General features: G+C 38.9%; 1 protein-coding gene across 4 annotated transcripts in view; it reads left to right on the top strand.

Annotated features, from left to right (window-relative positions):
• Positions 1-274: 274 nt before the first annotated feature.
• Positions 275-17,880, top strand: part of RPGR (retinitis pigmentosa GTPase regulator) — a 43,587-nt gene continuing 25,981 nt past the window's right edge. Inside the window, exons 1-6 of one of the 4 annotated variants that reach the window (XM_065652710.1) lie at positions 275-429; positions 2,867-2,992; positions 9,322-9,414; positions 11,978-12,040; positions 13,611-13,769; positions 15,298-15,447. In XM_065652710.1, coding sequence (XP_065508782.1) covers positions 354-429; positions 2,867-2,992; positions 9,322-9,414; positions 11,978-12,040; positions 13,611-13,769; positions 15,298-15,447 — 667 coding nt within the window. In that variant the 5' untranslated portion in view covers positions 275-353. Of the gene's footprint in view, positions 430-2,866; positions 2,993-4,333; positions 4,725-6,045; positions 6,107-9,321; positions 9,415-11,977; positions 12,041-13,610; positions 13,770-15,297; positions 15,448-17,880 lie in introns of those variants that run through there. The other 3 variants (XM_065652720.1, XM_065652736.1, XM_065652728.1) reach the window with 3 other exon arrangements.

Here is a 17,880-nt window from a genome sequence, read left to right as displayed (position 1 = left end):
GGGTTCCCAAGGGAGGTGACTCCTCCCTCCCTCCCCGGCCCGTGAGCCCTCCCGGCGCCCCGTGGCCGCCCAGCGCTCCCCGTGCGCGCCGCAGCACGCACCAACCGCCGCGGCCGCGGGCCGACGCCAACATGGCGCGGCGGGAGGAGGAGGCGCCCGCTGACCGCCCCGCCGCCCGCCCCACCTCCGGCCGGCAGGGGGCGCTCCCTCCCGCGCCGCCGGCCACCTCCCCGGCCGGGCCCGCTGCCGGCGGCGGCGCAGCCGGCGGGAGCGGGGCCGCGCTGCGCTGCTCTCTATGGCCGTTGCCCGTGGCAGGGCCTGTGTTTACTTCCGGCCGCCCGGCGCCGCCGTGCATGGGGCGCGGGGGCGGCCGCCCGCCGCCAGCTGCCATGGCCGACCCCCCAGAGGAGGACGAGCTGCCGGTGCCCGGTGAGTGGTGCCGGCTCCTCACAAGGGGGCGGGGTTGCGCGTCCGGGCGGGGGGAACCTCGGCCGCCTGTGGCGGTCCCTGCCCGCTTCTCCCACCGCGGTGACGCTGGGCGCCACTACCGGCGCCCCAACGGCCGCCTCCCTGCCCCGGCGCGCGGGCGCGGCCTCTGGTCGCGCCGCTCTGCGCTTGGCGGCCGCCCCCGGCTCCCCCCGGGCTGCCGGTGCGGCTGCCCCGCGGCGCCGGGCTGCGGGCCGCCCGCTCGGCCCGTGTCTTCCGGCGTCTGGGGAGAAACACGTCCGCTGACGTCAGATACTGGACGGGGGGAACCGCGCTGTCGTCACCGGCGTGGTGTGGTGCTGCGGTGTTGAGCAGGCGGTTTTTCTCAGTTAATAAATGAGGTTTGGTCCGTGGTTTGACCTACAGTAATTTTTAAACATTTGCTCGGTGCTGAGACAGCAAAAGCCTCATTTATGTTCTGTGAGATTTAATTTTATAGAATCATAGAACAGAATCATAGAAACCATTTTATTTGGAAGAGCCCCTGAGGATCATCGAGTCCAACCATTGCCTAACTCTAGCATTAAACCACGGCCCTAAGAACCTCATTTAAACGCCTTTTAAACACCTGCAGGGATGGTGACTCCACCGCTTCCCTGGCCAGCCGGTTCTAATGCCTGACAACCCTTTCTGTGAAGAAATTTTTCCTAATATCCAATCTGAACCTCCCCTGGCGCAACCTGAGGCCATTTCCTCTTGTCCTGTCACTTATGAATTGGCAGGATTTACTTCTCAAACTGACATCTTCAGTTTCAGTTGTGAAGTGAATGAAATACAAACGACGTTTGTGAATCAAATTATCTGCTTTTTGTATACACTGACTAATAATATATCTATATTTTCATGCTAACACTTCCAAAAGGAAAATAAATGAACCAGAGCTCTGCTTTGGCACAAGTGCTAAAGAGATCACTTAAGCATCTTCAAATACACAGCATGGCTGTCTGGCCGGAAGTTAAAACTCAAAGAATTTTCAGATTCCTTTTAGGATGTCTATGGTTGTAGATGTGTCTACAAAAGATGAGGAAGAACTCAACCCTTTCTTTAAAAGGTGTGAATTTGTCAGCACAAGGCTTGTTTTTAGTAAAAGTGAAACATATCTAGAGAGGTCGTAAATACAATTTTATACGTCTGCTGAACCCGATGCATAAAATAACGTGTCATTTGCAAATATGGGAAACTTTAGCATTAAAGAATAATTTCAAAATTAATATCAAATTTACAGTTTAAGAGAGAGCTTTGGGGTTGGGAGCTGGGGTGCAGACTATTGAGATTGTTTTCACTGAAAGCAAATACATGAAGGTGTTCCAATGTTATTATTAAACTATGTAATTTTACAGATGCAATCAACTGTTACTATATTTGTGTTGTCGTAGCTTACAATGTAACAAAAAGTCTGCAAGGAAAAGGTTTGCTTTTCTCTTTGCTTTCTTTACCAAAAAAAAATTATTCTATGCTGAAGGCTTAAGGTTTTACATTTTAAAGTAGGATGTCTAATTGTGCTTTGCCACATCATGTGCATGTCTCGTGGCAAATTAATTTGTACGTTCATTTATTTTCCTGTAAAATTAATATTATTTGTGTCAAGCGACATGCTTGACCAAAAGGTGAATGTATAGTTAACATTCTATGTTTTAAAATAACATTGCTGACCCCTTTGAAAGTGGTAAGAATTGAGAAAAACAGACAGATTACAAGGGCAGAAGAGCTGTCTGGACTTTATTTTGGGGTGGTTTTGTTTGGGTTTTTTACATCATAGTCTTATGATCAAAGACAGTTGTGCCAACCCATGTTTTGAAGGCTGGGAGTTTTGATTTTAGGGGGCCATTTTTAGAGCACATGTATCTTTTCAAATGGGTGAGGAAGAGTGGTTGGTTTGGAGGCTGTCAGCTCTTTACAGCGTGTGTGTCTGTCTCTAATCCAATTTGGAAAACCTTTTTGAATTCAATATAAATGTGAGATCTCTTTGTCTCCACTTGATTTCAGGATGAGCTTTTTGGTTTACTTTCTGCGGGCAGTTATTTTAAGTTCTTTATTCTTTCTTTTACACACCAAGCAGTTTTTCTTAGAGGGCAGTGATAAAGTACACTAGTGTACTCCAAAATGAATTATTGTGTCCTCAGAACACAATATGCCAGCAAAAATACCTGTTCTATTAGGAAATTCATGCAGGCCAAGAAAATTTGGGAAGACTAAAATGTGAGCCTAAAATGAAGTAGTCTTGGTGAAACAGAATAGAAGAAAATGCTTCAGCTTTTTTTTTTTTAGACAAAAAGATACGAAACTTAAGTGGTCAATTGAATTAATAGGAAATGACTATTTCAAAATGTATGAGGCAAAATTTGTTTTCACTGAAAAGAACATTGTTTTTGCATTTTAGAATCAGGTGCTGTTTTCACATTCGGAAAAAGCAGATTTGCAGAAGATATTCCTAGCAAGTTCTGGTTCAAAAATGACAAGCCCGTACTGATATCGTGTGGAGATGAACATACTGCTATTGTTACAGGTCAGTAGCGGAAATGGAGTGTCTGATAAAAGGTCATATTTTGGACAGCTTGGAAAGTTAAAATTCTTATTTGAATCCTGAGATAATATATCAAATGAGGTTGTGGAGAGGAGAGAGAACTGTTCTGTGGGAACTATCAGGTGCCTTTGAAGTTAGTGTGAGGTCTCTGAAGGTTTTCACAAGATACACCCAAGAACTGTCATGAGGGAATCTCTGAAATGAAGATTTGAATGACTATTAACTATCAACTGAAAATAACTCTTGAAAGAGCAACTCAAAAAAACTTCAGAAAATCCTGCTAAAATCAGAAATAAATTACAAAAACATTCAAAGAAGCTCAGATGCAATACAATGAGCAGTATTAATGTTTACTTTCATTTCTTTGAAATGACGGAAACAATACCATTGAAGAATTTGTTCAATTTATTTTATGTGGAAGAGACTACTCTTTTGTTGACGAGCAAGTGTGTCAGTTGTATTGACATTCAACTGCTGATAGGTAATAAGATTTTGTTATGAAATTTATATGCATATTTCCAGGACTTTTTTAATTGGAATATATTTATTCTTCATCAGTGGCCAGCTGGTCATTACTCATTAAATAATTTCTTGAGGGTTTCTTGCTATGGCCCCAGGCAGAGTTAAGATGCTGGATTTTTCTAATGAATTCTCCCAGGCATGATAAAAAAAGAGTACAGAATTCATGGACTGCAGAACATCTTGAAATGGAATTATACAATTAATTTTTCAAGCCTAACTTCTTAGAAGATGAATTATCCATGAATATTTTATTTTGAACAAAACTTGACACTTTTTCTTGGATTAAACCAGTTCTATGAAATTGCCTGTTGCATAAAATTAATCAGAGTGTAACCTGGGGCACTGTGAAGTTTTCCTTTTGATTTTTTTTTCATATATCCTTTCATATGCCCACGCCCAGTTTGAAATAACACTAATATAAATCTCAGTTTAGACTGATCAGTTTAAATTGCCTCCTTGAGTTCTCCCAGTCTGTGCCAGCACTGTTGCCCTAATAAGCAACAGTCCCCTAATTCCTGCGTCACTGTAATAGTGGCCACTTAGACAAAGCTTTTGAAGAAGTCAACTGGCCTAGGTTTGCCTGCAACAGCATTTCCCTACGGTCTCCCCTTCTCCCTGCCATTTTCATGTATGCAGCATGTTAGAAAAATGTCTCAGTAGCTGGCCTTTGCTGTTGGTAGTGTGCAGACATGTCACTAGGGAAACTTCTAGACAATCAGATCTTTATTTGCTCAGAGCTTTTGGGGAAAAGGAACTGTAGAAGCATGATTACAAAATTTCTGTGGTACCAAAGGTTTTTTTGGGACATTGTGAAGAAGAGGCAAAAGTGAGGATAAAATGCTGATCAACGATGAGCAAAGGTAGAGAAACTACAAGAGTCTTACCAAAAAAGTGAAGAAACAGAAAGCCTTTGTCCCTTATTTGTTCTTCACGCCTGTGCATGCCCATGTGCACCTCGCATTTCTGCTGTTAGATGGAGCTGGATGATTCAGTGGAATTACAGCCCTTGGTGAATGACATTGAACTGCAGTAACACCCAGAATAAAAGCTCCAGAAGTGCATGCCGATAATGAGTTTACTGAGAAGGGTACAGCCTTTGTGGGAAACCAAGAGTGTCTTGAAATCCGTTTCATCCTGACCTGGAAGAGATAAAAGACAAACATCACTAAGGAAGAAAAAGTATCTCAAGCAGGTGTGTGTTCATGCATGCTTCATTTTACTTTCAGTCTTCATTTACAGATCACAAAACTCCCCTCTCTTTTTTTTCCCCACCCCCTGGAAGAGGTAGTGTGACCTATGTAGGAGACAGTGGGAATATGAGGTAGATTCAAATCTAATAGAAATATATCTGTTTTTACAGTGACATGTCTCAACAGTCATAAGTAAAGCAATCACCCAGACTGATACAATACATTCCTTAAAGCTGGTTTTAGCCAGGAGAGACAGCTTCATCTAGCACTGAATCTTGACTGAGTGCATATGAAGAAAATGTACAGGAACTAATATTTAGCATTCAAACAAAATATTCAGAAATTTTCAAATACTTCTTTTATCTAATCCAGCATCTATATTCCCGTATGACTTTTTAAAAGAAAAGTGTAACGTAAATCTAAAACACTGTTCTTTAAATTTCTAGTTCAGGAGATAGAGTCCAAAATTTTATTTACATACTGTATGTTGGAATAGAAAGGACAAGTGTTACTTGCTGACTTTGAGTTGGCTTGCTGAGCTAGTTGGAGAAACATTTCCTTCTCCAGTTTTAGAGTTTGGGATTGAAATTTATGTTTCTTTATTCATTTGCTCTCTGCCTTTGGTACAATCTGAATTTAAATGTTCAGGCAGGAATTTTTAAGCAGTTGTCTTTAGTTCCTCAATGCAGTCATGAGCAGTATATCTTCCAGCATCACTTGTAATATGATTAATAATGTTTTTTGCCCCATTTCTATATTTTTCGGCCCAAGGATACTGACAATTCACTCCCTGCATCTTCTTTAACTGCAGACTTAGGAAAGCAATTTATTCATCCTTTTGGGAGCAGATGTGAACTAAGTGATGTTACACACATTTTTAAGAATCTCCTCCCAATACCTTTCTATTGATTTTCTTTTCTACAAGCTCTTAGAGTTAACAGCAGTGTTAATGTTTGCTTATCTTGACTGGAGTATCCTAAGCAGCTTGCCCACGTTTGATCAAAGGACTAATCCTGTTCACAAGGCAGAAAATGGCGATGATGGAAGACACATTTTGTGAATTCAGAGCTCTGAAGAGAATTGAAGCCCCCAGTGCAAGAGGGTAGAAGGAAAGAAAGAAGTACCAAATGTAAAAGTAGGAGTGAAAAGAGGTGCATATGGAACCACAACAAGATAGTATACTCATAATTTTGAGTTTTGTAAGGCATTAAACATTAAACAACTTACACCAAAGAGACCTTGGAATCTCTCCAGGTTTGGACACCAGATTCCTTATATTCTCTCTGCCTACCAGCAGCCCATTGGAACATGGCACATCTTTTGCATCAGCTGCAGGGGGAGAATGAGAAAGATTAGAACATGTTTGTGTTGGTCTTTGATACAGGTAGGAGCAAGCAACATACTGCGCTGTTTTTCTTTGTGTGATGCTAAATGTCTGAAGCGTGACTATTCTTATTGCTCAATAAAGCTTTTATTTTGAGAATATTGTGACTTGCCTAACAAAACTGATGTAATTCCCATTTTCATGAGATGTATTTGAATTGTATATGAATTTTAAATGAAGTACTAAGAGTTTATTTACAAAATAGCACAAATGAAAAAAAAACCAACAAAAAAAATGGTGCCTGCCAAATGGTACTCTGTCCAATATATTACTTTTTATGTTTTCTTCAGATATATCTTCTCAAAAGAATCTTGTAATAAATACTCGAAGACTGTACATTGTCTCCCCATTTTATTTCCCTCCCGTGCTAATAAAACTTAGAAAGCAAGAGGAAGAATACATAAAACATACCTTTAAACATAGGTGATAGGAATACTTGCCTTTCCTCTATTATCATGAAGCATGTTGAGGATTTCAGCTGGTATTTTCCAGCTGCTGAATGGATACCTTTAGTGGCGCTTCATGATCCAGGGGAGCGCATGACAAATGGGGTTCCTGGGAACCACAGTTGTAATAGCAGCTACTCAGATGAGAAATGTACTGGTTAGAAGACACTATTCCTGAAGTCTTTCACAAAACCTCTGTTCCTGAAGATGTAAGCATCTTGTGGTTTCCCTAATGGCCCTCAATTAATGTTGGTGAATCATCTGTTGGTGATCAGCAATGCATACATACTTTGGAGAAATACTCCAGTCTTGCATCAGGATGAAGGTGGAGACTGGTGGTGGAAGAAGGATTTCATCACCACAACTGTCTGGCTAGTCCCTTTCTTTATATCCTGTTGTCTCCATTCTGCTGCCCAGAGTCATAATCTTACTGTGCTGGACCTGTCATCTACCAGCCAGTCCAGATGGCCCCAGTCTCTCTATGTCAGCACCAAAGCGGAAGCAAAAAACCAAGAGCAATCTGAGTTTGCAAAGTTTTGAAATATGATTCTTGCCTGTTTGTCTGCCGTTGAATTAGTTCTCACTTCAGTGCACCTGTGGTGATGACTGGAGATATCTTAGTATGCAATTATGAAAATAGGGCCTCTTGCATGCAAAATTCTGTCTTGTTTCCCGGCCAGCTTAGATTGCATCATGTCTGTTCCAAAACCTGATTTGCTGTACAGACCCAGAAAAGTTGATTCATTACAGGCATTTGTTTAGGTTCCTCTGTAGTGCCTATTAGTTTTCTTTTGCTGTCTGAGTTACCTGCTTCCCAGTTTTTTTATTTTCTGTTACACCACTAAGTGTTGAAAGCCTGAAATTATAAAAGGCTGTTACTCAGTTGTAATAATGTAAAAAAATCATCTATTAAACTCCCTGATTTACAAAGCAATGCCTGAGAATTTAAAGACTGGTGTAAGAAGCAGCAGATTATGGGATGAAAAGCATGACCTGTTGGAATTTTGAATGGATAAAAGAGAATATGCTTAAATTGAATTACAGAAGCTTGGCATCTTATTACCACAGGAGTACTACTGTCTTATAAAGGTAGTTAAAAAGTATAAACCAAGGATACAAGGAAGCATATACCGATATAGGATGCCATTTGCTAAGAAAAATTCTTTCTGTTAAGATGTGTTTTCCTCTCAGTGACAGACAGCTCTACATGGGTTTTGACGTGATTTCATTATCAAAATTGGGATGGTGATATAAATGCTATTAGTAAAATACCATGGGCATAGACTTGACCACAGACTTTCTTCCCTTCCAGTTTTCTTGGAAAGACATAATATTGAAATTTAGCCCCATGCTCCAAAAATTGTCAAATCTAACTATTTGATTGGGACTTTAGATACTAGTTATTTTTAGTTGGTGGTGGTAATTTTGTTTGTTTGTTTTTTAAACTATGTGGTTATAGTTAAGAAATTTTTTTTTTTAACAGAGTAAGTTTTTTTGTTATATTTTAAACATTTCAGTGTCATATTTCAGAGTCTCTGTAAGTCACATTCAGAACCTTCACTGGGAATTTACACTAGTGAAGTACAAATAGGTGTAATATTTTGGTATTATGTGGAATTGCTGTTATGTGTTGCGATCATGTGATAATTGTTGATGGCTTGGGTGACAAAGTTTATTTATGTGACAGCCTTGTGATGGAGTCTAACTCAAAAAGCTCTGCAGACCTTCATCAAAAGCAAACAAACTCATTTTAGCAGTTGTAAAAGGGTTTTCTTTTGACAAATCAGTTTCTATTGTTTTGCAAAGATTTCTGTTGGAACACGGGTTTTATCTTTGGGTGTGAAATGAAAAATGAAATTCAATATAAAGAAATGAAATTAATTGAGTTCATTTTAAGGTATTGTCGGTATTCAGTTTTGGCTGGCTAATTTGCACGCGTGATGACAGAAGTTTCATCTGTTCATATACCATCGTCTTAAAAAAAACACTGTTTATTTGGAATTAAAACATTTCATCGATTGTAGTGGTCAAACCTGCATGTTTAGTGACCCATAATACCTGTTTCTGAAATACGATTCTAGCATTGCTCCTGTTGAAGATTTGCAATCTAATGTTTGCATTTAGGTTTACAAAACTCCCTGGCCGCATGGTGTTTTTGCGTAAAGACACCTTCCTTATATGCAGAATAACAAATTAATACAATTTGTGAACGCATTTGAAAATTTATCAGAAACTATGTTCTGTAGAAGTGTGAATTTGTAAATCATTTTAAGACATTTAGCAGTAAAAGAAGTAGCCTCCCCCCCCCCAACAGTAAAATAATCTGAATATTACAAATGTGTGTTTGTATCAATTATATACCTGCATTATTCATTCCTGTCTTTGAGGTAAAAGATGTGGGTACTCAGTTAAATGTGTTGTTATTTTATAAGTGGGCCTATAGATACCATGGTTTCTGAACTGCAAAGTCTGTCCAAGAGCACATTTTATTTTCTGAAGAGCACTTTATTTGTGCTGTAATTAAAGGAGAGGATGCTTGTTCTGCTTTTTGTCCCTTCTTCTGGCTGGAGGTTTCTTGCTTAAACAATGCAATTGCTACTTTTATACTGAAAAAACATGAGGACGTTAATTATTGTTTACACTTTAGTGTTGAATTGCCTAATCTTAAACCTTACATTAAAACAGAAGTAATAAATAACATAGTGTGTGAATGACCATCTTGTCTTGTATGAGGTATTCAAACTGTTCTGACTGTGCATTTTTTTTCAGGGAATGGTAAACTATACATGTTCGGCAGTAACAACTGGGGCCAATTAGGACTAGGATCAAAGAACACTGTCAGCAAACCAACATGTGTTAAAGGTTTGTTTAATTTTTCTTTTTTTTTTTTTTGTCTTTTTGAAAGGACACCCTTGTGAAAAGGTACTTTATAAGATGCAGTTCCGAAAGAACTGATTCCACCTTCCTTACTCATCACATGTAGCATATTACTGCACAAGCTCATAAAGGTGGCTTGAAAGGATCCCTGATAGATTTTCCATCAGTTCCAGATTCTGGGTCCTTTTGCATCTGAAGATTACTTCAGATATAGAGTCCCGTCTTTTTTGAGGGCTCTCATTTTGTGTAATATTTGCCTTTTCTGACAAACCACATAATCATTGTGACTGCAAAGACATTAATCAGATGCTTGGTCTTTGCAGTGTTGTTTATGCGTTAGAAATCAGTGTTCCAATAGCATTTTGTAACGTTTGTATCACCTTCATCTTAGCACCTTTATAAAAGAACAAATCTATCAGGAACTTTCTACGAGTACTGCTGTGTTTTTAGCAAGTATAACATGTGCCCAAGGGGGCATAAATGTTAATGTATTTGTATGAAGCAGTAAAATAAATGCCCGTATTCTTTCATGCATTGCAAAATATGTTTTCATGGTACTGTTATGTTCTTGATCTTTCCTAGCTGGTTTTATCTTGTCAAACAAAACTAAGTCAATACCTTTTTCCCTATCTCCTTACTTATGTCAAGTCAAATCTATCCCATTAACACATTTCTTTCCACCATTAAATGTTTATCCTCATCCTTTCTGCCAGCAGATCGATCTGTTAGCTTACTGTTAAAAACAAATTATTCTGCTCGTTCAAACTCTTTTCTTCCTGATTTAGTTTATTCTGCTGTCCTTTATCTGCTCCTCTCTTTCACTTCAGAGGGCGAATGTAGCTACTCTCAGATTCACATCTTCTATCAGCCATGCGGGAAATTGATTCTTATCTGGCTTAAATGGATTGGATGTCAAGTTTTGGTTTTACTGTCAAATTGCAATGGAGAGTAAAAGATGAAGAGAAGATGACAGCAATTCAAACCAGACCTGGCATCCATTGAAAAAAATCACAGGGTGGGGTATCTTTCTTCTCCTGGCAGTAGGCAGCAGGAGAAAGTCACGGAGTTTTTCTCACTAGCTTTCTGTCATCACTTGGCTTTGGGAATGGGGTTGCAAGGACACATTTCAGTTTCTGCTTAGGGCCAAATGGATGTGGCTGCATGTTTTATGAGAAAATAGCTTCTGGGACTTGACTAGAGACTCATGACATTGGTTATGAAAAATTGTCGTCAGTGTTTCAATTTAGCTTGGCTCATCAAATACAATTGATTAGCCTAAGTGAGAGGAAGGTTAGAGAGCACAGGCTTCTGAAGAGCTGATTAAGATCATCTCTGAAGTTGGAGATGGAGTTTTAGGATATAAACCAGCAAATTAACATTGCAGAAGAAACCAATGTTGGAAGGGTTATGATTCCACCCTGGTGGTGGTGGTAGATGTCGGATAGGGGAGGCAGGAACCTGAATTTGGACAATTTATGTTTGTGTCTGTGTGAGAGACCAGAGACAGTTCATGCTTAACTAGATAAATTTATTTGGTGACTTGGTAGAAGGGACTTTAATCTGAATGTTATGGAGCTGATTAAAGTTGATTTGGAAGGACTGAAAAAGGGTTTATGAAAGGGATGGTGGTGGTTTGCTTTGTCAGGGACTGGTGCAGTGCAAAAGCAATTAAAGAGATATTATGTAAAAATGCTGTTTTAAGAGCATTGTATAGGGCCCAAGGACATGGCTGAGAGAAGATAAATTGTTGGCAACGATCAGTAATTGGAGAGAGGATGGAAAAGTAATTGAGATTTTTTCCTCTGTTTCTGAAACGGAGTGGACGTGCCATGGGAGAAAAGGCACCTCATATTCTCTCTTTCCCACCAAAATAGCTCTTGACTCCTCTCGCACACATTCCCAGCCTTCCACAGTGACCAGACTACAGAGAAGTACACGCAATGGGTGGGTGGTAAGCGAGCTGAAATTGAGACAGGATGGTATATGCAAAAAATTTTAGGCACTAGTCCAGATAGCACTGTCCTTAGGAATTTAGTTTAGTGATCAATAAGAGGGCAGTGCAGAGAAGTCTAGCAAAAAAAAAGGTAGCTGTGCCTAGCAAAGAAAGGTAGGAATGATAAGACAAAAGAATGGTATGATTTTAAAGATTTGAGATAGTGGGAAAAGCATAAGAGGGAGTTAAGAATAGTACTTCTAAAGAAAACTGAAGACAGCTTTAGGCATGCATTTTGTCCTACAACTTGATATATTCCTTGAGGCACATCCCATAAATGGTAAATTCTGGGGAGTGTGGCATTGGGATGAAGTAGCCATCATCCAGTTAACCTGAGTGTCAGCTGTAAGTTTGTAAAGTATGTATCTGTTTTCTTGTCTTGGGAAATCTTGATTTAACAAGTCATGTGCTAGGTTCAAATGGGCAACGAATTTTGTTGTCATGATTTTGCTAAAAACACAAATCAGAGCTCCCTCTAGAGCATAGAACATTTTGTTGTTGCACCAGCTATCAGCTTGTTTATAACTTTTACCCCCCTTTGGCTTTAATTCATAGCTTTAAAACCAGAAAAAACAAAACTTGCTGTTTGTGGAAGAAACCACACTTTAGTTTACACAGGTATGTGACCTATATTATATATGTATTGAAGATAGATTTTTTTCCTTTTGCTTTCATGCAAAATTACATTAGGAACCCCAGAAGTGCTGAGGAAGGAAAAATAAATGAAAATGACCTGGGGTTAAAACCTGGGGTTTTGATAGCTGGTTATTTGAATGCCTGATTTATTCTGAGCCAATGCATTTACAAAATAATCTTATGTAAGAATTTTCTGGCAATAGACAGATGAAAAAAAATCTTGCTGGCGTTTGAGGTGTGGTTAACAATTATCAGTATTTCATTTAAGCCCTGTAAAGGTATATTAATATTTTTTATATATCTGTACTCAAATTTACCTTTAACAAGTAATTTATCTTTATTAGTGTGAAGTTATATGTTTGAGTAAATATAGTAGAACTGAATGTTTTCAAGTCTTTAAATTTTGTTGCATTTTGGTTAGACAAGGTAGTCTGCTATTTCAATGACAAGTTGCTTTATTAAGCTATAAATAAACAAACTGTAAATTTAAACTAAAAATAAATGTTTAGAGAGACAGTATACAGAGAATTGATGCAAATTCTTGTCATGCTTCTGAAATTTATGTAACGGAGTAGCCATCTTTGTGGTTGCAATCCTTTAGCTTGCAGTAATGTTCTAAAGAGGATTGTTTGATTATTAGGAGGTTTATATATGTGGAGACCCTAAGCACTGTAAATAAGACTATTAGAATAAAACAGAACATTTTAATAACAGTTGAGTAATCAAGACTGCACAGGGTAAATATTAGTCACTTTTAGTGTACATGCTGGCTAGATAATTTGTGGCCATTTATAAATTGTGTGTCAGTTGCTTATCAGATTTGTGCCTGGATTTGGGTTATTAATGGCCCTTATCTTTTTCATCATAGATGAGCACTTTAGATGGGAAACGTACTAAAATTAAAAATATAAATCTTAAAATTCTCTTAAGTCGAAGATATCAATCATCAGCTTTAACTTCAATTTTAAGATTCTGAAACGAAACAAAGACCTAGTTAATTAAATAAAAAGTGATTTAAATATGAAAATGAGTATAATATTTCTAATAAAAACATAAGCAAAAATATATTTCATTCACAGTGCTCAAAACTATCAAGTTATGCAGCTCTTCAATTTACTTACTAATACAACTTTAGTTTTCTTGCCTGTGACATCATTCACCATTTTTCTCCTGCTTTATCTTAAAATATACATTATTTGGGGAAGGAGGTGCTTCTTCCTTCTACGGCTACTAGTGGTAATTTTCTCAGAACTTTTGCAGAACTTCAAATTATATTTACTTTTTAGAAGGGTCTCCAGAATGGTGGGAAACATGTTTAAGTACATGTAAGGCCTTTAGAGAGTTCCGATCCAAGTGTGTGCAGGAAAACCTCCTCGCTCCCCACAACAGAAACTGCTAATGTCAACTCAAGGATATTGCAGGGCAGTAGATCCCAACTTTTCGGTAATGTTTTGCCATTGAAAATTAAATGACTTGCTCCCATTTCTCTGACTTTTTACCACTGATGAGAATGTCTTCATTCTGTGTATTACATGTGCTTTTCTGTGTGCAGAAAAAGGAAATGTGTATGCTGCTGGAGGTAACAGTGAAGGTCAGTTGGGATTAGGTGACACAGAGGAAAGGAGCACATTTCATTTAATTAGTTTTTTTACCAACCAGCACAAGATCAAACAGCTAGCAGCTGGATCATATACGTCAGCAGCAGTAACTGGTAAGAACAACCACTATTAAAATCTATTTATGCATGTCCAGCCTGGTGTCCCAGGGAAACATTTATTCCAGCATTCTGTCTGCATATGTGCTTGTATTTTCTATGTCTGTATGTCTTCTTTCACTGGTAACCATAGTCATTTTTTGATGGCCGATTGCCTGTTTCAACACAGTCTGGCAAGGGGTGGCAGTCTCATTAACTGCCTACAATTTTTGTGAGAGTAGACCTTTTCCGTGAGCAATGGCCTGCAACAGGAGCTCAACCTGTACTGGTTTAGTAGGAATCCTTACAAAGGAGAGATTTTATGGATACCCTAAAAATGGGAAACATTCTCAGTTCGTTTCCAGGGAAGCCAGCTACAAAACATGAATCTTGTGAAAACGAAGTTTCTCTAATTCCACTTCTTACAGCAACTATTTTGGTCTGCTGGCACAGGCTACGCTGCTATGTCATTACTAATTCTGAGAGAGGCCCAGCCTATGACCTGTTTCTCCAGTGGCAAAATTATGCAGTTGCGACATGTTGAAGACCATAGTTACGATGCTTTCATTGGACCAGCCATTGGATCGGTGATCCTTTATTACCCTATAATGTGATTTCTGAGGTTTGCTATAAAGCAGCTGTTTTTGTACATGTTTAGGATAAGTTATTGAGGCTGTCATTTCAGAATGTGACAGGGAGCATAAGTGTGGATGAGAGAGATGCTAGCCTGCTCATTTAGTTTGTATTTTTTTAGGTGACAATTGCTAACATTCTCCTGAGATTTGTAAGTCAACTTTGAATTATTTTAGTTCCCAACAGCATCTCAGTAGCACTGTAGATGGTATGTTGTTTGGTTTTTTTTTCATTTGCAACTTATTCTCCCTACCAAGAAATATGCCAAGAGAAGACCTCATCTCTTCTAGAAAAATCTAGAGATTTTTCATGTTGTTGGCTACCTTTTTTTGCTTTTTACTGCTGTCATTGGTCTTTGTGTCAACAGAGGCTGGTCTTAATAAACCAGGGACAGCTATTGTGATAGTTTAAGGAAAACAAAATGAAGCTGGGCAATATAATCACCTGTGAAGAGAGAACTGAAAGATAATGCAAGAATAAGTGGGATGTGTACCAAGGTCAGGACAGAGAATAAATTTGGAAGAATAAGAAAGTAGTGACTTGCTAGTAGAAATGAGAAGATGCCTTAAATTCTCTATAATATTTTCATACTGACCCCTGGCAACTGAATTGCCCTATACACTCAGTCTTCCTTTTTTTGAAGGAGTTGTTTTTCATAGTGTTTTTCCTGTTGCTGTTTATGGTCTAACATCAGTTGATGACTAAATGTTCTGTGTCACTTGTGAAAAGCTAAAGGGATACCCTCTCACTTCAGACTGTTTTGTTGTATTGTGCCAAATACCATTTTATGTCCCTGAGATCATGACATTTAGTAGTATCATACACAGAGTATATGAAGTGCTCTTAAATGGTTAGGCTAACTTTTTATTAGATTTGGTTTTAAATCTGTTAACTATCCATGTCTTCATTTTAGAGGATGGGCAGCTTTTTGTGTGGGGTGACAATTCGGAAGGTCAGATTGGCTTGGCTGATGAAGCTTGTGTCAGTGTCCCTTGTCAAGTGGATGTTGGAAAACCTGTTTCCTCTGTATCCTGTGGATATTATCACTCTGCCTTGATAACAGGTAAGAGAATGGGAATAGCAGTTAGTGGAGACAAGTCAGTGGTTCTCATATTGTTGGCTTTGTAAAGGTAGCTTATCAGGCCTTCATTACTTTTGAAACTAGATATGCTATAGATGTTAAAAACAGACACATGGCAGAAAGTCGTCTGTGTAGTTTTGTGTCACATTGGGAGATTCTACCAGAGACAAATTCCCTAAAATGTGGTCCTAATTAATTTATTTGGGAAACTTGTAGGTAATCTACTATATTATTGTGAGATAATACTGTGAGAAAGAAATCCAGTTAATTTTCTGTATTTGCATGTTGTTGTGCAAAAGTATGTTAGAAAGAATGACTATCTTGCTGCACTTTATATTCATGACAAATGAAAATGTATTATGACAAATGTTGTGGATTTTTTTGTTTCAATAATCTAACTTTTCTTGAGATTATTCATTTTTCGTGATGATCAAATAATCATCTTCTCTAGAAAGATAAATATTGAATAGACTTCTTATGTTTTGAGGAAAAATTAATCTCATTTGCTAGCAGTGTAAGATCGTTGTCAAAGTATGATGTTGTGTCTTTAATTTTAAATTTTGGAGTCAGTTAAACAGGCAGTATACAATATGAGGAGAATCATATGCTACAGTGAGTCAGCACCTGATCTCCAAAGCAGCCCACCCTCTGTTCCTTTCCACCACTCTCTTCCCACCTCTCTGTGGCTTTCCAAAGTGATGATGCCGCTCATTCTTTAATAATGCCAATATGGGTGAATTTATCAGTCAGTACTGGTGGTATTCTGTGTGAGCAGCCATGAAATTCCTCTCAGCCATATAGATTTACTTTATTAAGGTTTACAGTTCCCTTCAGAGTAATTAAAGATTTCAAATGATCAATACTTTTGATTGTAAAGCTTTTTATGGGTACCTAGGAACTATTCAACTACTTTTCTCAGGTTACTTGATAAATATTGCTTTTTCACATATGAAATCTATATAGCCCTCTGAGAATATGCTGTTAACAGAATGAGAGCTTCCTATGGTGGACAAATACTAATTAGGTGTTATGCTGGTAGTGTGCAACTTTAGTACAGATGCTTCATTACAGTAAATGAATTAAGTACCTCTGACTGATGAGGAGCTCAGCACCTGTTAGGAAATCTCCAGCCTCCTGAACTTGAGATAAATGGAAAAAACCCAAACCAAAACCAACAACAAAAAACTCCCAAACATATCCTTACATAAAGGATATAGTAAGAAGGTGTGTATTTCTGCCTTAGAGCCAAGAGCTGACGCTCTGACAAGACTGCAGTGGGATGTGACAAAAGCTCTCGTTAGAAGAAGGACGGAGGACAAGCATCTAAGAGAAAGGAGAGCAGGGTCTGTGCCAGGTGCTCTAAGGAAGTGGAAACTTTTCACGGAGAGGGATGAGAAAAAAAGGATTAGGGTAGCAGCTGGGTAAGAGAAATGGAGGCTCTTAAAATATTAATAAGAAGATGAACTGGTTGTCATCTTTGGAAACGGGGAGTTGTTGAACCCATTACTGTTTAAACAGCCTGGGTGTGATATGGAAAATCTTAATTTTCAGCCTTAGGATCTGCAAATCCTACACAAATTTGGCTTCAGTTTGTCTTGCTGAAACTACTGATACGTGGATGGCCTCTTCTTTGGTGAAAGGAGAAATATTTTTCTATTATTTTCCTTTGCGCCCTTGCTGACAGTTTTGTTTGATGGATACTTAAACTATCATAGAAATTTAGTGTTGGACATCCAGTGCTTTTACTGAATTGATCTTCTGTTGCACTAATGTCAGTGTATATCCAGACAGTGTTTAAAAACAAAGCTTATGAATTTAATCTATGTGTGCCATAGTCACACATTATTTTAGTTGTGAAGTTAGCCATTAAGTTATGAATTTGGAAGTTCTTCAAGCCAAGTCCGTTTGAGTACAAATGTACTTACCTTATTTTTCTTAAAGCCTTGTTAGGAAGGAAGTCAAGGCACTACGCTGTTACAAGATTTTGCTTAAAAAAGGTGATTCTTTTAGCATTATTAGGACTCTTTTTTCATGTATGGAAACCACTTGCCTGTAGGACTTGCTGGACTGGCTCAGAACAGGGGTTCACGTCCTCAGTATTCTACCCCTGAGGGGTGGTAGAACACAGCAAATTAGCTGTGTTCTACAGGGGCAGGAATTAGCAGGGCTTATTTGGAGGGTTTTAAACTAGATTCGAAGGGGGATGGGGTTGTAGCTGGGCTTGCATCAGTGGGGCAGCACGCTGGAATCGATAAAGACCGGGAGGCCCCTCATACCCCTAGGGTGAAATCGTTGTACTCGGCTCGCTTCCTGAAGTGCCTGTACACCAATGTGCACAGCATGGGGAATAAGCAGGAGGAGTTAGAAACCTGTGTTCAGTCAGGAGATTATGATCTGGTGGCAATTACAGAGACA

Source organism: Caloenas nicobarica, chromosome 1 (assembly GCF_036013445.1).
Source record: "Caloenas nicobarica isolate bCalNic1 chromosome 1, bCalNic1.hap1, whole genome shotgun sequence".
Lineage (NCBI taxonomy): Eukaryota > Metazoa > Chordata > Aves > Columbiformes > Columbidae > Caloenas > Caloenas nicobarica.
Note: the sequence above shows the minus strand (reverse complement) of the source record. Positions and strands in the feature narration are given on the sequence as shown.